The 20,943-nt window shown below is 41.5% G+C and overlaps 1 protein-coding gene across 1 annotated transcript; it reads left to right on the top strand.

The window, feature by feature from the left end:
* Window positions 1-647: 647 nt before the first annotated feature.
* Window positions 648-17,109, top strand: LOC142385498 (uncharacterized). The gene is made up of 4 exons (XM_075472101.1): window positions 648-819; window positions 9,791-9,889; window positions 10,424-12,457; window positions 15,831-17,109. Exons 2-4 carry the CDS (start codon window positions 9,872-9,874, stop codon window positions 16,200-16,202), a joined length of 2,424 nt encoding a protein of 807 aa, XP_075328216.1. The 5' UTR covers window positions 648-819; window positions 9,791-9,871; the 3' UTR covers window positions 16,203-17,109.
* Window positions 17,110-20,943: the final 3,834 nt, after the last annotated feature.

The following is a 20,943-nucleotide window of genomic DNA, read 5'->3' as shown; positions in this document are numbered from 1 at the left end:
CGAAATGACAATAAAGGGCGCGTGATGTCATCAAATATCTTTCTAATTGTTTTATTAGGAATCTTAATAGCCTTAAAATGACAATTTCCAACAAGAAGAAGTGGAACATTAGGAGTGATGGGAGTGGGGTTGGAAACAATCCCTTGAATTAAATGTAAAGTAGGTTTAGGGATGGCTTTTATTATGGATACAAGGAAGTTTCGATTGATGATCAGATTATATTTGAGGCAAAAATGTTCATATGTCATCACAACATTTGGAACTCTCTGCGGCTCTGTGACTTCCGCATTCCTTTCTTTCTTTTTCTTATTTTTTATTTATTTAAACATGTCACATTGACATTGGCTTGAATTGGACTTTATTATTTAAGTGCCTTGAGATGACATTTGTTCTTTTTGGCGCTATATAAATAAAACTGATATTGAATTGTCTAGCCTTGCTGCTCTGTTGTGGTGCCTGATGTTCCCTGGTGTTTTTGCTGTGTTGTTGGGGGGGCGGGGTTCTTTATCATAGAAAAAAAGGTCTGATGCCAGTATTGTTTGTGGTTGTTATAGTAACCGTGCCTCGCTTCCGTTTGTCCCGGTTGCTATAGTAACCGTGCGTCACTTCCGCTGTGGTTGTTGTGTCTGCAGCTGTTGTCACTAAATGCTGCCGCACTGCTCCATCTGCGCTGTGTGATTCATGTGTATCGTCCTCCATTTACTGGCTCTGTGCTTAAAGGAGCCAGCGGGGGTTGAACGCCTAAACGTCTAAAGACCAGAAGACCACCAGAGACTTTAGTCTTCTTGGTTTTTATGGAGCTCTGAAGCAGCTCCGCAGGTAAGTTTTCCATCTTCATCGTTAGGACGGTTCGGCTCCGGTTCAGTCTTCCTGTTTGGAGCGACACGGTCCACACGAAGCAGTGTTAAAAACACCGCCAAAGCCAATAAATGCGCTGTGTTAGCCTTCCATTATCGGCATGTTTCTGATAAAGATGGAGGTATCCGAGTACAAGTGTTTAATCAGGTTAATATATCCAAAGTGTTTGTTAATCTGGTGGAGTGGCATCTCTTTAGCTGCAAACAGCATTTTATTTCTGTTTCCCTCCTTCTATCCAATGTTCTGCTGTTTCTGCTCTATAAGAGTTTATCTGCAGGGTTAGAAGCTGCTTCTCCTGGTGATATATTGTTCCACTCGTACGGCGCTCTGCTCACTGTGGCTGTTTTTAAATGCGCCATAAAAACAAACCTTGACTTGTCTTGTTATGACTCAGTCTCCCTGCAGCTGTCTTTTTGTTCATCTCCTAATAATCAAACTCATTTAAAGCTCTCTATAAAGCACTTTGCTGCTTTGTTCACAGAGCATATTCACTGTTTCATAGATCTGCTGCAGTTAAACAGTTCAATGATTTAGTTCAATACTACAATGGCTTAATGAGATCAAATCTAAATGTTGATGGTAACTATTAACTCAGAATTGGTGAAAAGAGGCAGAGGAGAAATATTTAGAGCAGCTAAATGTTTAAAGTGGTGTTAATCTGATCTCTAAAAGGATAAAGGCTAACCTTTACTGCTTTAAGATGCTAACAAACTGTCTGACATCTGACTGTCTGGCCTTGCTGTTAAATCCTGATAGTTTAACATATGTCATATGGTCTGACTGTCTGATCTCAGTCCTGCTTCAGGTGGAAATCATAAAGTCTCAATCTGTAGAACATCTTCTGTTCAGATAGTTTTTAATGAAAGGAGCAAATATTCTGACCGCTCTGCTTGTGTGTTTGACTTTAGCTCTTTAAGAGAGCTGTTAAAGCTTATTTCAGCAACAACTTGTATGAATGTCTCGTTTTAAACATCGTGTTCTTCCTGGATTTATTTTATTGGACATTTTATTGCTTCTTATCTCTTCACTGTGATTCTTGCATTGAAAAGCTGTTTTCAGATTATTTATGCACTTTGGTATCTCTCCCAATCATATGCGTGTTAAAATAAATAGATGAATTAATAATAATTGCTCTAGTACAAAACTAAACTTCCATTATCATTGTAAACTCACCTACTAAATAACTCTATGTAGCTCTGTTGCTGTTAAAGTGCCGGCCAATGATCACTCAGAGTCTGTAGAGGTGGTGGGTTGGACACGGACTCAAAAGATGTAAAAAGCAAAACTTGGTTTATTAACAACTTAAGGTGAGACACTACAGGTGAATAGGATAATATTTTAAATTAATAGATATCACCATGAAACTTCCTCAGTTGATTATTTATACAAGTATGAAAAAAATGAAAAAAAGAATAAATAAAAAAAAAGATTGTATGTTTAATTATGCAAATTAGGCATTATCTCATTAAATTTGCGTATATGTCAAGAAGCTAGATCTGAAGATATGATAAAGCTGGTGCAAAATTCTTTTTTCATTTTGTTTACACACAGAATGAAAAGAAAATTACAGAGGGATTTCAGAATATCTGCTTTCATTTACTAGGAAATCAAAATCTACTCTCCATAGCCTAAAAAACATTGATTTTCGCCGTATTTTTTTTATTATAATGTCACATAAATCTGGCCAGGAATGATTTATCAACAAATCCTTCTTTAGATATCTTCAGAATACTGCTAAGTGTATAACTGGAAAGTTTGGTGTTAGTAGGTGCTCCATAGTCTGAGATACTGGAAAAATACAAAATACTGATTTTGAGAAAACGGCATTTAAATAATTAAATAGGGGAATTCAATACATTTGTATTAGAAACAATTGCTCAAAAACGGAATAAATGCTCAGGCCCTTAGTAATACTAATATACAATAAAATAATCGTATTAATAAAGAATACAAGCTCAATACAATACAATAAAAGAGCGACATGTATGAGCAGCCGCTGTCATCAACTCGGTTTCCTAACGACAGTTTACGGTCAGCTGTGCTGCTCCCAGATGGTTCATCAGCTGATCTGATAGATTTTCTTTTATTGCATCTTGCAAAGCACAATTGTTGCTTTTTTTTCTTTGAAAGTTGCGGTGTTATGGGGCATTTTCAGAGCGTCAGAGTCCACCACGTGATGCGTCTGAGCGAATCCCGTTAGCAGAAACTAGCAGTAGCCAATGAGATTTGGTCATTAGCTATAAATCTGCCTTTAGACATTCCTGATTGGTTACTGATAGAAAGGAAGTGCCATTATTTGGGTGACATATCATTGTGCAGGAGACTCGGAGCTTTCCGGCTATGACAGACTTCAGTAAATAGACGAGGCTCGGCATGGCGCGTAGGAATGCTAACTTTTTGGTAAATTCGGGCGAAACATGCTATAGCAAGTAAACAAAATCTAATAAAATAAACATTTTAATTAATGTTTTCAACGTTTTCTTTATAGCAGGTTGAAAGAACACATGTCTAAGGAGTAGACTGGCCCAAAATCTCAAAATTGATGTCTAATTGATGACTAAGCAGCAAGAGGAGGAGTTCAGCTGGCGTAAGATGTCCTCCAGGTCTTTGCTGTTAATGGCTTGGAACTGTGTCACGGTGTTTAAACGGGTTTTCGGTGGAGACGGTACATATGCTGAACCTGCTGCTGATGGACCAACTGCTTGTCTAACATTTTGGATTTTGTCTGTGAAGAATTTGGCAAAGTCATTGCAGGCCATGGTGGAATGAAGTTCAGTTGCCACTAAAACAGGAGGGTTTGTTAGCCTGTCAGCTGTAGCCAATAAGGCCCGAGCATTAGCACTGTTTTTGGTGATGATGTCAGAGAAGTAGGACTTTCTTGCATTCCTCAGTTGTAAATTATAAGAGTGAAGTTTCTCTTTATAGATATTATAATGAAGCTGGAGATTTGTTTTTCTCCATCTGCGCTCAGCTTTCCGACACTCTCTTTTCCCATTTTTCACCAGTGTGGAATTTGGCCATGGAGACTTCTTCCTTCCAGAGATAACCTTCACCTTAATGGGAGCAATAGCATCCATAACATTTAACATTTTAGCAGCGAAGCTACTGACGAGCTCATTGACTGAAGCCCCGGACAGGGCAGGTGTTAAAGAGAAGACCTGGTTAAAGATCTCACTGCTGTTTTCAGTTCTACACCGTTTAGAGATCACTGCTGCTGAGACATTTGTGTGCAGTGAAATCGTACTCTCAAAGAAAACACAGGAATGATCAGACAGATGAGGCCTTCAGCTGTACAGCCACATATTCAAAGGACTGAAAACTTCCAGGAGATAACTGCTTCCATTGAAATGATTCATTAAATAAGACTGCCCCCCTCCTCCTCTCCTGCTCACTCTGGCCTCGCTGATAAAGCTGTAACCAGGAGGGGTTGACTCAATGAGAACAGCAGCTCTGTTATTTTGCTCTAACCAAGTTTCAGTTTATCTGGTGGGGGCAGATGGAGTTCCTCCTCAGGGTTTCTGCTGGGCTTTGTTTGTTCCTCTCTATGAGATAACTCCTGGTTTATCTCAGTCTTGGCACCGAGCACAGATGGATGACGTAGGAAGTAAAATAAGTTGGAGGTGAACAGTTTCACCCCTGACTTGTTCAAATTAAATCCATTTGCCTTAAAAAGATGCCTGCGTTCCTAAAAAATGTTAAAATGATTAATAAAATGCACTAAGTGGTCAGCACATGCTGATAAAAGCCATTTATTCAGAGCCAACACCCTGCAGAATCTTTGCTCTCCTCCTCTGACGGGTGGTACAGGTCCACTGATGAATACAGCTGCATTCAGCGAGCTCACTGCGTTTAATAATCCAACAAAGTCCCGTTTCACAACCTCAGATTGTTGCTGGGACACATCGTTTGACCTTGTATGCAGAACGATGTTTGTCACAGATGGATATTCATCTGCAATTTCAGGAATTCTCTCCTTCATATCGTTGACCATATCCCTGGGAAAGCAGAGGACCTCAGTGTTCTTACCGCACATCCTTTGTACATCATTTACAGCAGAGTCAGCCACAATCAGAGTTTCAGGCCCAGCCTTTAGCTTTCCCTGTGGCCTTTTACTGTCTGACAGGTTTTCAGTCCTTGCCTTGCTGCTTTGGGATGGATGGTCATCCAATAGAGATCCAGAGTCCTTCGATAGTGGAGCAAATCTGTTCTGCAGTTTCACACTCGGTTGTTTTGGAGGTTTGTTGTTAACCTTCCCATTCACGGATGTCCAGTCCTGTTTCCTCCCATGTGCAGGGGTAGAAGAGCTCCTCTGTGTGGTGGGAAGTAGGGCTGAACGATATGGACAAAATTTCATATCTCGATATTCATGCCAGATATCTCGATATCGATACGATATGACTACGGGTTCGGTGAAAACCAAGCATTTTTCAGAAAAATAAAAACATCATAAAACAAAAGAGTGCAGTTTTATTGATTAGAACTCACTGCCATCAAGCATAGTTTGCTTGGGCCTCTTAAGGGATGACGTAGAGGTCCCCGATGTTTCTTTCAATGTCATACACTCATCGTGCAGCACACAGTGGTGTTTTTTCAAGTGGTGAAACAAGTTGGTTGTGTTCCCTTGCTTTGTCGCAATTTTCGCCAAGCACGACCTGCACAACACCTCGCTCTGGTCAACATCATCCTTTCTAAATCCAAAATACCTCCAAATAATGGAGGATGATTTATGTTTTGGCACAAAATTAGATTCTGCACTGCCACCGGCCGAAATATCTCCTGCGCTCATGTCACTTTTCTTTCGTTTTGATTTCATTTGGGAGCTAATGTGCCCTGTTAGCACTTAAGCACTTCGTGGATACTACTGAAACGTGAAGATTGTGACAAATTTGTTTTGTTTAGATCAACCACTGTCAGAGATCGCATGAAACACAGATGCCGGTGCCTTAGCTCTGTGTTTTGGTAACCCAGCTTGACCGTCGGAGCCCAGTCCACTGACTCCGTAGCCAACAACGCGCTGGGGCAGCCTTCAAAACAAAGCCCAAACGTAGCCCGTATTACATTACTGTTGATTGGCATTTAACAACATAATACTTTACTGCACTACTACTAAACAGTTAGATTTCGCACATACCTTTGACGAAGTGGTCACCGCAGACACGAGCATTTGCAGATTCAGCCCCTCCAGTCTGTAAACGTAGGTTAGCTATCCACTTTTTGCGGCGTTGTTCTGTGAGTTTTTTCCATTTCCCACCTCTATGGGCGATTACCTTAGGTACTCGATAGTAACCCTTTCCCTTCTCTCGGTTAGACCGATTGCAACATCCAAAAACGGCACAAAACTGAGGTATTTTGGGCAAAAAGTGGCAGACAAAACACAGTGTTTTCAATGGGCTCCAGCTCAGGTTGCCCACCACCTGGGTTTGCGCGCTTAGAAAAATACGGAAGTGACGTCAAGTGAAACCCTCCCATTCCCCGTGAATGTGTGTGGCTGTGTGCGTCTCAGTTTACTTCTCCCTCACTCCCACCCTCCTATGTTTGTCATTGGTTGGCTTCAGCTGTCGATCCACAGCAAGTGTGAAATAAGCTTTGTGGTTGGCTGGCGGTGGGGTGCGTTCAAGCGCAATCTTAAAAGTAATGTTTATGGTGACTGCCGGAGCTGTATAAGCAGGGCGAGCGCGGGGGAAATATATTGTTTATATCATTGCTTTTTCGAAATTACTTTCTTGAATGTTCATATCTCGATATAGATACGATAACGATATATCGTTCAGCCCTAGTGGGAAGTGAAGGCCAGTAGGTTTCACATATTTCAGCTCGCTGTGCCCTGCCTGTGATACGTCCTCCCACTTCCAGGAGACATGATTTACTTTTTGGTTTTGCACCGAGACGGTTCCAGGGAGGATTATTATTGGATGATTTATTATAGTGCACAGAGTCTACTTTCTTGGTCGCGTTATCTGTGCTTCTTAGCTGTGTGTTAGCTTGCTCGTCTCCACTATTCTGAATCAATGGCAAGGTTGTTTCATTTCCACACAGTCCATTTACCTCCACATTTACTTCTAAGCGATGGATTTTTGTCTCCAGTACTGCAATCTTCTGCAGGAGGCTCTAGTAGTCATCTGTGGAGAAGGGAGGCATCTTGCTGCTAGTTAGCCTAGCGCTTAGCACCTTTCCAGGCTATTTAGCTTTAGCTGAGTGCTAGGTTCCCGGACACTGTAAATCAGGCTTCAGCTGTGTGTAGGCCACGCACACGGAGCGCTGAAGATAAAGGACTATAAAAAATATTGCTGTTTCTGTTAAAAAAACTTTAATCCCAGAGATTTATAAGTGTCCAGAAGCTATCGCAGATAGGCTCATATGGGAAAAAAAAGGGGAAAAAGCACGATAAAATCAATAAAATAAGCAAAGCAAGCAGAAAGCAGGTAGAGTAAGCGCCCGCTTTAAGCGTGCATCTGCTTTCCCAGACTCTTCATCTAACCCAGTTATTTAGTCCCACTATGTCACCTTGAAGTCTTGGACATACATTGTGTTTATATGAGCAGTGGAAAAGTACAAACTAGGAACATAGATTATTTAGTAAAATACAGAATGTGAATTCATAATGTCTAATAACAAAGCTAATTTTAACAGTTTCTGCATTAAATCACACAGCAGATGTCCAGCTGTTGATGGCAGCTAACGCAGCTAATGCAGCTAACACAGCTAACACAGCGTAAAGCTTTCAGCATGGTTGCTGCGATGGCTCGCGTGAGTAGTGTTGATGACGTCACGGTTTCGTTCCGGCCATTTATAGTGGCGCGAGTCGATGCGCCAGTAGTTGCAGTTTTCTCGTCACAGAGGTGTCGCTGCTACAAGAAGGTTACCACTAACTACTCTACAAGGAGGAAAGTGGAGAAGAAAACAATACCACTGTAGCACTGTCAGCAATGATGCTGCTGCTTAGAACCTTACCGGCCAAAAGGGGCCAAAGAGAAAGATTATTTACATAATAGCTGATGAGCCTGCAGAAGTTGATATTTCAATAGATGTGTTCTCACCATTATAGTCTGATATAGTACTTAGAATATTGTTATAGGACTTTTAAGTGTATTGTGTTACCCTTTGTTTGTTTGTTGTTTGTTATGAAATAGTGTGCTTCAATGGACACACTTGGGAATTATCGTTACCTTTCAAGATGCAACAATAATAATAACTAGAGAATTTCTGAAGAAATTTATATGGGTGCCGATCTACTGCCCGCCCTATCAACAAACCCTTTAGTTCAGTTAAAGTTGAGAGTCTCCTGTCACATATACACTTTGAATGAGGTCTCTCTGATGTCATATGGCTGAGTTATGAGGCCTCCAAAATAGGGCAGTTTTTGGTATTTTTGTGCCAAAAAAGTGCTTTTATATCGATTGAGGCCCAAAATTTCTAAGACAGGTATGATGAAGACAGTTATGTCATTTTTATCAAGGTCCTGTTTAAAACAGAGCTTTTATGGCATTTTCAAAATGGCCTCGGTAAGTGCTTTTCAATGCATTTTCCCATTGCATTGTGGGTATTTTCAAACTTCCCCTCACTATCAGTTTAAAGGAGAAACGCATATCAGATTTATAACATGAAGCTGTTATAACAGGGCATCCATCTTGGCTCTGCTCTCATAAGCAGTCTTAGAACAGAGCAGGCTCCTAATGCGTTGCTACGGAGATGGAACCAGCTGTCTATGTTAGACAGAGAGCAAACTGACATATGTGCACACACTATGGCTTCTTAAAAATGACTATAATTTTGACTTCAGCCTCGAACAAACGGTCACTGTTGCAAAGTAAAAAATTGTATCCGAATAATTCTTGAACCGTCAGCGCCCCAAGAGACGGCAGTTTTTAAATAATTTTTCACCTGAATTTGAAACCCTTTGGTTCAGTTAAAACCAAGAGTCTCCTGTCACATATAAACTTTGAATGAGGTCTTTGTTATGGTTTATGGCTGAGTTATAAGGCCTCTAAAAAAGGCCATTTTGACACTCGTTGAGCTTGCTGCTAGACTAGTAGCTAACCGAAATTCATGACGGAAACGGAAAAGTAATAGTCCAGCACAGGAGTAATATGTGTGTCTAATGCCTTCGGCATTGGCACCCATAATAATAGATCGGTTTTATATAGCGTTTAATACTCAAAGCCGCTTCGAGTAAATGAAACAACAGCAAATTCCTAACGACATAAATTATTTACAAATAATTGCACAAAGTATTTTACATGACACAACCGTCAGCCGTGAGCCTGTTTTCCAGTTGGTCCATCCGGTTTGCCTTTTCAAGCCGCGGCAGGAAAGGGGGGGGGGGGGCAGGATGAGTACATCCTCCGTCTCCTTCTTCTGAACAGAGAACTGATGAATCTGAAATATCAGTTAATAATTGTCCAAATAAGAATTTGTCATAGTTTAATGTATAACTTTTTTCAGGTTAGAGTTAATTTGACATGAGATTGTTGTGTTGTTACGGTTCAGAAACAGGACTTTTATGATTCTAAGGACTAACTTTGTTTCTTTGCTGCTTCTTTGACCTTTGATCCCCAAAAACGACGCCTATGAAACATCTTTCTCAGATACTCTAGTTTCACCAGTAGATCTTAACACCAGTGTTATATGGAGAACTGCGTGTCCATCAGGGGAACGCTAACAGCTCAATAAAGGGAGTGGACTGGTCATTTGATAATATATGAGGTCCCAACTGGACATGTTCCCTCCACAACCTGACCTCCACTGAGTGGAATGTAATGGATTTATGTACTTTATCCTTAAAATAAGGAGAGTGTGCTTTTTCACTTTATCTTATCTGTCCCAAAGGATCTTGAACTTAAAGGTCCTCTCCCAGACTGTCTTTGTCAAACATACTGTTTTGGCTGATGAACATGAAACAATGATGGGGGCTAATGAATATCTGATGCTACAGGTGCTCGGTGGGATTAACAGATGACGAAGGAGGAACATTGGTAGACATTTGTTTTCTCAACTCAACCACTACGGATGGAAAATGGCTTCTTCAGAAGAGGTGAGACGGTTTCATTATGATATAGTTCCCAAAAATGTATTCTGGTCGATTACATATCGGTCACCTGTGTTAGTGCTACAGACCTCTGAAGAGGGAGAATGTTTAGGTTTCGGAGTTGAGGATGAACCCATGATGCTCAGATATCCCTGTTTCTGATCGGATGATCTTCAGTTATCAATATTTAACAGATTGTTTACCTGCCTTAGTGTTGTAGTGTCCATCAGAGTCCTCCTGATGGCAGATCTGAATGGAGATATGTGCAGTATCCCACTGTGTAACTACAAATTCATTCAGTATTCAGTTTGACTCTGTTACGGGATCAGTTAATAATCTATATAAAGATATTACCAAAGGTATATGAACTCAGGATATTTCCATGTTTGTCTGGTCAATTTCAGTCATATTGTGTCATAGATCTGTTATTACAGAGGTGTTTCTTTCTAATAGCAGTGAGAAGGAGTTGGCTCATGTTATTGAGATGCTAAATAAATATACACTTTGTTCTTCATGTTTTTTTTTTTTTTGTCTCTTCAGGAGTTTAAAAGCCCAAACACAGTGGAACCTAATTCCCTTCAGGATAATGATGAAGATCTGTCAACAACAGCAAACAGAGATAAACCATACAGCTGTGACCAGTGTGGGAAGGCTTTTAATCATAAAAGTGACTTTATAAGACATCAACGTATCCACAGTGGAGTTAAACCTTTCAGTTGTGGACAGTGTGGGAAGGCTTTTACTCAGAAAAGTGCCTTAATAAGACATCAACGTATCCACAGTGGAGTTAAACTTTTCATTTGTGGACAGTGTGGGAAAGGTTTTTCTCATAAAAGTACTTTAATAAGACATCAACATATCCACAGTGGAGTTAAACCTTTCAGTTGTGGACAGTGTGGGAAGGCTTTTGCTCGGAAAAGTGCCTTGATATCACATCAACATATCCACAGTGGAGTTAAACCTTTCATTTGTGGGCAGTGTGGGAAGGCTTTTACTGATAAAAGTGCCTTAATAACACATCAACGTATCCACAGTGGAGTCAAACCTTTCAGTTGTGGACAGTGTGGGAAGGCTTTTACTAATAAAAAAGCCTTAATAAGACATCAACGTATCCACAGTGGATTTAAACCTTTCAGTTGTGGACAGTGTGGGAAGGCTTTTACTAATGAAAGTGCCTTAATAACACATCAACGAATTCACAGTGGAGTTAAACCTTTCAGTTGTGGACAGTGTGGGAAGGCTTTTACTCGTAAAAGTGACTTAATAACACATCAACGTATTCACAGTGGAGTTAAACCTTTCAATTGTGGACAGTGTGGGAAGGCTTTTACTCTGAAAAGTAATTTAATAAGACATCAACGTATCCACAGTGGAGTTAAACCTTTCATTTGTGGAGAGTGTGGGAAGGCTTTTACCGATAAAAGTGTCTTAATAACACATCAACGTATTCACAGTGGAGTTAAACCTTTCAATTGTGGACAGTGTGGGAAGGCTTTTACTCTGAAAAGTAATTTAATAAGACATCAACGTATCCACAGTGAAGTTAAACCTTTCAGTTGTGGGCAGTGTGGGAAGGCTTTTACTCAGAAAAGAGCCTTAATATCACATCAACATATCCACAGTGGAGTCAAACCTTTCAGTTGTGGACAGTGTGGGAAGGCTTTTACTCATAAAAGTGCCTTAATAACACATCAACGTATCCACAGTGGAGTCAAACCTTTCAGTTGTGGACAGTGTGGGAAGGCTTTTACTCAGAAAAGTGCCTTATTAAGACATCAACGTATCCACAGTGGAGTTAAACCTTTCAGTTGTGGACAGTGTGGGAAGGCTTTTACTGATAAAAGTGCCTTAATAACACATCAACGTATCCACAGTGGATTTAAACCTTTCAGTTGTGAACAGTGTGGGAAGGCTTTTTCTCATAAAAGTGACTTAATAACACATAGACGTATCCACAGTGGAGTTAAACCTTTCAGTTGTGGACAGTGTGGGAAAGGTTTGTCTCACAAAAGTTACTTAATAACACATCAACGTATCCACAGTGGAGTTAAACCTTTCATTTGTGGAGAGTGTGGGAAGGCTTTTACTAATAAAAGTGCCTTAATATCACATCAACGTATCCACAGTGGAGTTAAACCTTTCAGTTGTGGGCAGTGTGGGAAGGCTTTTACTCAGAAAAGAGCCTTAACATCACATCAACGTATCCACAATAGAGTTAAACCTTTCAGTTGTGGACAATGTAGGAAGGATTTTACTCATAAAAGTGCCTTAATAACACATCAACGTATCCACAGTGGAGTTAAACCTTTCATTTGTGGACAGTGTGGGAAAGGTTTTTCTCATAAAAATACCTTAATCACACATCAACGCATCCACAGTGGAGTTAAACCTTTTGGTTGTGGACAGTGTGGGAAGTCCTTTGGTTACTTCTCTGCCTTAAAAAAACATCAGCTTGTCTGCAATGGACCACAAGCATGCAGTGATTCCCAGTGCGATGAAAATGTAACGACTCCACGTGGCTTTCACCAACAAAGCCACGGCAGAAAGAGACGATCCAAGAAGAATCACTGTGAGGTATGTACATCAAACACTTATTTTCCCATCTCCTGATGAGTTTAGGATTTAACTGAGCAAGTAGGCAAGAGGCTCCCATTGGAGAAGGACAGCGATGTAGGAGTTTTTTAATCCTAACATATTCAGTGAGTTGTTTCTCCTTAAACAGCCATGTCAGAAGTGTTCAATGCCATTTAAATGTTCGATGAAATCAAAACCAAAGGGAATGAACAGTATAAGTAAGGTCATGTTTAAATGTGAAAGGAAGAGCATTATCAGATACTGTGTAGAGAGAATTTAACATGTCGTGACCAAACAGCTGTGTAGTTTGAAAAACCACTAATTAATTTGTTAGGGAGCATAAATAGCCAATCCAAACCATCTACCCATTTTCATCCACTTATCCAAGGTCGGGTCACAGAGCAAACGGGTCCAGGAGTTAACCCCAGCTCCTGTATATTCTGGACCACATCCCACCTCGGTTCCCCTGGGGAAGGGCAGTTCAAAGAACGAAATTCAAGGTGGACCGTTCTTAGAACGATTCTGTCCGAGTGAGGCTACAGTCTTGACTCTGAATGGCCCACTGGCTTCTGTGCCCTCCCCTTTCTCCTGGGCCTCACTTATATGGAAGGTTGTTAAACTTTGTGATCGCTGGACTTCTTGTACTGGAGCGCCTCCTTTTTTCTGCTTATATTGATCTCTTCTTTGATGGACCAGCTCCCACCTGACTGCTGAGGTGGAGCATCAGCTTGCTTTTGTTGCCGTATAAGGCGATACTCGTACCACTCTTTAGTTAATCCACAGTGGAAAGTCATACCAGCAGTGAGCACAATTTCTTGAGTAAGATGTCATGTTGGTATATCCAGGCTTTAAATTTTCTTTGAAGGCCAGAATTTTTGTTGCTTCTGGTTATCCCTCCAGGTCTTGGTTGACATGGTCTCTGCCTGACTACCCACTGAAGGACCACCTTTCCTCAGGATCTTCCACAGATGCACTTATGGTTTAGAACACCTCTTGTACATCTGGTATAGCAGTCCATAGGGTTCTGGCATTGAGCTTGTTCTAACAGTCTTGACCACTGATTGGATTTCCTTTCAGTTAACTCCTTTGATATTAAAGTCTGTGGTTGGTGCAGGTGGACTGATCAGGATGAGGTCTTTCTCCCTAGTTTAGTTTCTGTAGGTGGTGTTGAGATCGTTGTCCATCCCCTATTCTGGTGAGGCGATGTGTCCCCCATGTCACTGACATAGCATCTGTTTGGTAAATCCAAAAGCAGCCCGATTTGTTTTTATTTTTTCCATTGTCCGGTTCTTATGACAGCCTGCTCGTTGGAGGGTCAGGAGTTTATTCCTCAGGATGCCTTGTAGTTCGGATTTCTCATCTTTCCACCTTCCACTTGAGCTATTTCCTCAAAAGCAGTTCTTGTTTCAACTGGAGGATTTGTTCTTGGAATTCTGTCTTTTGATCCCTCCTGTACCAAACCAAACCTTTTTGTGGCAATGCTGACAGTCGTGTTTGTCGTTCCCTGGAGTTTTCTGTCTGCCATGTCCTTCTTGGTAGCTTCCAGAATACCATCCAGCTCATCAAATTTGTTCCCTTCCTTCCCTTTGCCACATGGAAGCCCCTTTAACCATGGCTGGTGTTTTAAAGCACCTGTTGCTTGAGCTTTCAGGGCTTGGGGGTTCTTGCTTTTCTAGCGAGATTACCGGCACGGCTCCTCATGTCACCTTTCCCTGCAATTTAATCTCGGCCTGGTGGATTTCAGGCTTTGGGAGTGTTTGGAGATCTTGCCACAGACATTAAGTTGTTTTGATGTAATTTGTGTGATCGCATGGATTGTTGCCTGCTTATCTGTATTTCGGGGTGCTCAATTTCATCTCCTCTTGGCCTCTCTTTGGGTTAGGTTTCTTTGGGATTTTTTAATTCAGGTTTGCGTCCTCCCACACAAAAGCTGCAGGTTGAGTTGCTGCCCCTTCCAACCCGGATGCATCTTTCAGCTTTCCCTCCAGTTGATCCTGGTTTATTCATGGTCATCAACCATCCTAATGCTGGAATTCCCTGGCGAACAAAGGTTATCATGGTTGTAACGTGCATCTGTTGATACTCTTGTATACATCATCAGTGATAGTACCTTTGGTCATACAGGGTTTTGGGTCTTTCAAGTTAAACCCCATCCTCCAGGACCACCTGTTTCGATGTTTTCGCAAAAAGCATAACGTCCAGTCTAAGACTTTTCTGATGTCTTTAGTAAATCTGAGCTGCTTCCCCAGGTCCACCCGCATGTGCTTGAGTATTCTGCCAGGAGCTGGGATGTTCTCCTGTTCTAATGAATGTTATTTGGTGTGATGATGGTTTGAAGAGTTTCCTGTTGTTGATGGCACTACAAATGGACTCAGTGACCACATCCAGCAACTGTACAGACACAAATCAAGATAATATGTGGTTCTGATGCCTATGCTGACCTCTAATGAGCAACACAGCTCCTAGGTTTAGAACCGACTGACGTTTAAAATCAAGAATCTGTTCTGTATGTTTGCCCCATTCCTGCCCACAAACAAATGCCCCAGGTGTTGAAGGCAGTTGCAGAAGCCGTCACCTTAGCTATTTTCTCAAGCAGACACCGCCCCAGGAAGAATCCCATCCCCTTTTTTAGGGCTGGAGAGAAGCCCCCATCCTGCCCGCAAACAAATGCATGTTGGCTGTCCACAGCTTTAGATTGGCAGCTGAAAGTGGACCTTGGAAAACAGTTAAAGGTTCCTAAACACATCACCCCGACAAGACAAGACAGACAGACTTGCTTTTTCACTCAGACGCCACCAAGCGGGTGATCATGTCGGAGCTAACTATGACCCCAGGAAGATCACTGATGATGCATTCCAGCGCATCCTAGAGATGTATCTAAATTCCTGGACATCTTTGGACCGTGCTGCTTTCATATCTCGATCTCGACTAAAACACCTCTTCAAACGGTCTCTGTTTGCTTGTTTGGTTTGGTTTAGGATTTCGATGCCAGATTACTGGCACTAACAGAACAGAAGCACCACAGTTTGTTTTCATTTAGCTAAATCAGTAAAGTAAACACAGCCCAAAGTGCAGAAATCAGGACATTTCCTCAGAAAAATTGTGGAAAGTATTTGTTCTTTGTGCAAAGAAGGAATTTGACTTCATCAGGCATCAAACTGTGATCTGTTTTCTAACTGAATGCTCCCAACTTCTAGTTTTAACCTCCAGATATTAGACTGAAATGAAACTCCTAGCTTTCAGTTTCCTACAACATTGGCAGATTTCTATCTTCTTCTTTGGTGGTATTGGTTGAGTTCAGAGCCGGTGTGTTCATTGTAAAAAGCAGCAGGAAACCCTGACCTTCCCTGTCTTTGTGTCTTTGTTGTTTCAGAAGCAGAGCGGCTCAGATGGACCCAGTTCTGAGCCCTGTGTGCACCGTCCCAGTGGTGAACAGAACTGCTGTCAACAGGGTGGCTCATCATTCACCACTGTAGCGGACCTCAGAAGACACCAAACAATCCAGCGCAGACAGAAATCCTTCAGCTGTGGACACTGTGAGAAAAGCTTCCCATCAGCAGGTCAGCGCACGCTTCATGAGCGTGTTCACACTGAGGAGCAGCTCGGCCGCGACACCAGTCGGTCCGCTGCTCATAAGCCCTCCCACCCTGAATATGAACTGTTCCACTGTTACCGGTGTGCTGCAGTGTTCGTCTCAGCATCTGCTCTGTCTAAACATCAGCAGGATCACCAAGAGCAGGAATAATTCCCAACATGAAATGGCTGCAACGCACTCGCTGCGTCTGAACGGACAGAGAGAGCCTCTTCTGGTCCAAACTTCAAACTTTAAAAGCCACAGTTCAGAATTCATTTCCTCTGAAAGTTGTAATGTGCCACAATAACAAGAATCTGTGAGAAAAAATGATTAAAAACTGTTTCTATTAGTATGTGGAAGCAAAGCTGGATGGACAGAAATTGTGTTATTACTGCAGGAAGAAGCATTTCTGACTTCTTCCCAGCAGAACGCTCGTATTACACAATGTATACAGATGCAGTTTGGAGTTCCAGTGAGATGACTGCTATCTCCAGCTCTGACCACTAGGTGTCAGTAGTTCAACAATGTTACCTGAAGGTTTCTCAGCTCACATGGTTACATTTGAAGTGCTGTCTTTGATGGTCTTTGTATTCTTTGGTCTGATGAGGTCCCCGTAAGTCTTGGGGTGCTGCAGTGAGACTGTGATGGTGGACCAGGTAAAAACTCGACTGCATGGATCAGAGCAGAGGTCCACAGATGTGATGGAGCAGAAACCTAAAGAAGTTGACAGGATTTAACATGAAATAAGTTCACCAGGATAGTGGCAAAGAGTTTGTTTTCTGTTTTTATTTCTTATTCATTTTGTCATAGTATACTAATTAAATAGTTTTTGCTTTAAATACCCACAGCTGTGCATCATGGGCGTGTGTGCTGGCTGGAAAAAACCTTTTTGTCTTAAAAGTCCAAACAGTCTCACCATGACATTTAGAAACAATATTAATGATAAAAATCTACTGTAAATACATCCATACAATGATAGTAGAAGTTTTTTACTGGATGGCACCATTTTTCAATTTTCTTTTTATTTCATAATCTTTGAATAACTGTCTTTTTATATTCATGAATATTTTAAATTTTACATTATTTCATGTCATTCTTTCCTCCTCTTCGCCATATCTCTTTTCAATGAGTGACTTTTGACCCTCGTAAGGCACCGTCTTGCAGCAAAGATCGTGTATTTGTAGAAGGATGTCTTTATATTGACGGTTCCACCTGGTTCCAACAAGCTTCCGTTCCTCGGATCGTGAAAATAACTCAGAGTGAGACCTCTTCATCACTCAGAAACGCCTGATTCATGAAAACAACATCATCGAGCGTTAAGATTAACTCTCTTAACTTTTCCCATTCATTTTCAATGGGAGTTCTTACACCACGGATGCATTGCACTCTTTGGCCTCTGGGGGATATTTTGGCGCATTTACAGGTAGACTCGTTTGGTTAGCCAATCAGAATAGAGTACGGCAGTTGCTAGCCAGAAAGAGGCAGACCAGACCAATTTGTTACACGGTATTGCTAGTCATAACAGTATTTCATTTCTACAAATGTTATATATGTATGTGTTGTATGTCTGTTATACATCTCTTATTACAAAGTATTAGTTGAGAAACGGCCATAGATAACCGGGTCGCCAGGCTGCTGCTGCCACTAGCACTGTTCATCATCATTCATCATCTGATTAATTACTGAGGTAAGTAAATAACGTCAACAAGTCAAAATGTGTGTTTTATGATGGTATAACTTTACAAAGCTGTCCGGTACATGCAAGTACCGTTTCCATTCGGCGTGTTGTGTGTCAAACTATTATATCAAAGACGACTGTAATGTAGAGGCTATCTTAAAGTTCATCACTAGCTGTGTCTTTGGCTGCCCTAAAACAACTGCATTGAAATGACAATTTATGTGCAGTAGATGATGATTTTAATACATGTGGTACTTTGATCTTGCCGTAGCTTTGGTATACATGAGCATATTTTGTCTGCCTTTGGCTGTAAATATTAGTCGTAAAAGTAGTGTATAAAAGGCGGACATCGTTTGTTGTTATTGTTGTGTGGATCGTCCTTGGTCATATATTCCCACGGTGACGTTACAAGGGCTATGTTTGTTTGTTGTCTCTCTCTTTCTAAACCTACTCCCAGCTCTGTGTTCCCTGTGTTGTTTATTGTCTGTCCATTTTCTAAACCTACAGGTAGGAGTGTGACCTGTCCAGCTCTGTGCTCCCTGTGTTGTTTATTGTCTGTCCATTTCTAAACCTACAGGTAGGAGTGTGACCTGCCCAGCTCTGTGTTCCCTGTGTTGTTTATTGTCTGTCCATTTCTAAACCTACAGGTAGGAGTGTGACCTGGCCAGCTCTGTGTTCCCTGTGTTGATTCAAATGATGTAACTATTTCCTTTAGGTAAAGGAAACACAGTCTTGGGATCATAAGAATAATAGATACCTACTGTATATCTACAGGTGGATGGTGGGAAGGAGTTGTTAATATGACCCTGTGTGTTGTTAATATGACCCTGATTGTACAAACTTGAATGTCAGTGTTAAAGTGTGTTAAAGTGTGTCGCTGTCTCAGATCACTGGAAGGATGAGTGTTGTATATGCTCTTTGTCTCTTTTTCTTTTTTATGTGTGTGGGTATATGTGAGTTTATGTTTTCTGTAGGTGGCTGATATGAGAACCAAAGCCGAGGCGAGGGGGAGCTATGGAGAGTCAAGGACAAGATGGAGGGCCTGGACGAGCGCACGCACAATGACTTTTGATTAGATATGAAAACTGTGTTAGTATAAACACCTGTTTTGTGGAAGAGTAGTACAGTTCTGATCCTCCAAATTGACAGCCTTTTTGTTGGTGAAGGCAAGATGATCAAACACAGAGCTCTGCATGCTATATTTACTGTAAGACACTAATATATTATTAGGTAAATTCGCTTATTAGATGCCAGAAATGGATGTCACACTCCCAGACTCTCATTCATAAAAGAACACACAGGATTTTCGGCAAAATCATAGAAAGCTTTAAGATAAAGGTAGAATGGAAAAATATAACACTGTCTATTTCTAAAGTGACAGGTTGAGGTATAACCTGTCCAGCTTTGTTCTCCCTGTGTTTGTTGTGTGTTCATTTTTAAACCTACAGGAGGAGGTGTGACCAGAGGTCCGTTTCACGTAGCAGGTTTAGTGAAAACTCTGAGTTTATTAACCCTGAAATGAGGGAAACCCTGAGTTTTCCGTTTCACAGAGGGAGGTAACTCAACCCCGAGAAAGAGGGGTAGCTCTAGCCTGTTTCACAAAGAGAGGTAACTTAACCTCTCGGTCAGTTACCGGAGTAACAGACTCTCTGAACCTAACCTGGTCGGGACCAGGTTTTATTCAAGAAACCTTGAGTTTCTTTCTGTCTCCGCCCTCTTTCAGCCACACACGCCATTTGATTTCCTCATTCGTTCAGTCAGCAGAGCGAGTTCTTCTACTTCTAGAAGTCCATTAGGCACAGTAGGAGGCAACTTTTTTCACGAACATGTCCTTTTGACAATGATCCCGTGGATGAAGGTGCAGCATTACTGCACAGAGAAATAAATATTCGTCGGAGATGGTTATCAGGCCGCGCACAGATTTTTGCATTTAAAGACAATTATCTTTTTGAGCGGGACCATCAGAATGTGTTGGGACAAAAGAAAGAAAAGACATAAAAGACAAATATTTGTATGAATAGGCTTAAAAAAGACATATATAGGTCTATTATATTTTATAAAGACACTCGTGTCTTGGGGGTGGACTCCCTCAGCCACTGGCCTCCCGTTGGAGGTGGTGCTGGGCACCACCCATTTTACGGGCATCTGCCTTCTTTCTGTTGGCTCAGTAGAAGTCTGTGTTAGTTTAAATAGGATTAATTATTTAACAGAACATGATATAGATGGTGACTAAATTGTCCTTCTAAGTGACTGTGAGTGTGTATGGTTGTTTGTCTCGTTTGTCTCTATGTGGCCCTGTGATGGACTGGCGGCCTGTCCAGGGTGTACCTCGCCTCTTGCCCATTGACCGCTGGGATAGGCTCCAGCCCCCCCGCGACCCGAATGACGGATTCAGCGGTGTATAGATAATGGATGAATGGATGGTATAGATGAGAAGACATAGTTTATGTGTGTGAAAACAGCATTATGTTGGGAATAAAATAACTGCACAGTCAAATAGCCACTTAATATTTATTTTACAGTGTAAAACATGATCAAAATGAGGTACCTCCATGCCGAGGTCTCACCTGTTTGAACAATGTTTTTATATTTCATCTTAAACTGCTGCCAAGTGCGCTTCTCCCCCGCGGGATTGCACCTAAATGAAATAAATGAATGGGCTACCATTCAAGCAGTTTCCCTGTAATATTATTGTGATTGCAAAGGACTACATTTAAACTTACACTTTTGCTGCTGCAGCGGTGTTGCACTTATTTCTAAAAACGTATTGAAACTCGCCGTATGAGCGCATTAAGATTTCCAATTCGAGGTTGGTGAAAAACGTAGCCCCTCCTCTTCCCCGTTGCCAAGGTGACTCGTCAAATCGGGGCTCCATTGATGCTGGCTTTTTAAAGTTGTGGTGCACGCGCTAAACTCAAGGTGAACTTACTCAGAGTTGATTAACCTCACTCAAATCAGCGTTTGTGGAACCGAAAACTCTGAGTTTTCTATCTCAGAGTAGATCAACTCAGAGATCAGGAATAGACTCAGAGTTGGTTGAACCTGCTACGTGAAACGGACCCCTGGCCAGCTTTGTTCTCCCTGTGTTTGTTGTGTGTTCATCTTTAAACCTACAGGAGGAGGTGTGACCTGGCCAGCTCTGTGCTCCCTGCGTTGCTGCTTGCACCACATCTTTGCATTAGTGATATACAGTACACTGTCACATTACTGATTTGTCTTTTATTCTTTAAATAA

This window comes from Odontesthes bonariensis, chromosome 8 (genome assembly GCF_027942865.1).
Source record: "Odontesthes bonariensis isolate fOdoBon6 chromosome 8, fOdoBon6.hap1, whole genome shotgun sequence".
Lineage (NCBI taxonomy): Eukaryota > Metazoa > Chordata > Actinopteri > Atheriniformes > Atherinopsidae > Odontesthes > Odontesthes bonariensis.
The sequence above is the reverse complement of the archived record's forward strand: the minus strand, read 5'-3'. Positions and strand labels throughout refer to the sequence as shown.

Bases quoted from the DNA above. Each gene is read 5' to 3' on its own strand.
- LOC142385498 (XM_075472101.1), top strand. The intron at 12,458-15,830 runs GTATGTACATCA...TTGTTGTTTCAG, and splicing joins CCAAGAAGAATCACTGTGAG to AAGCAGAGCGGCTCAGATGG.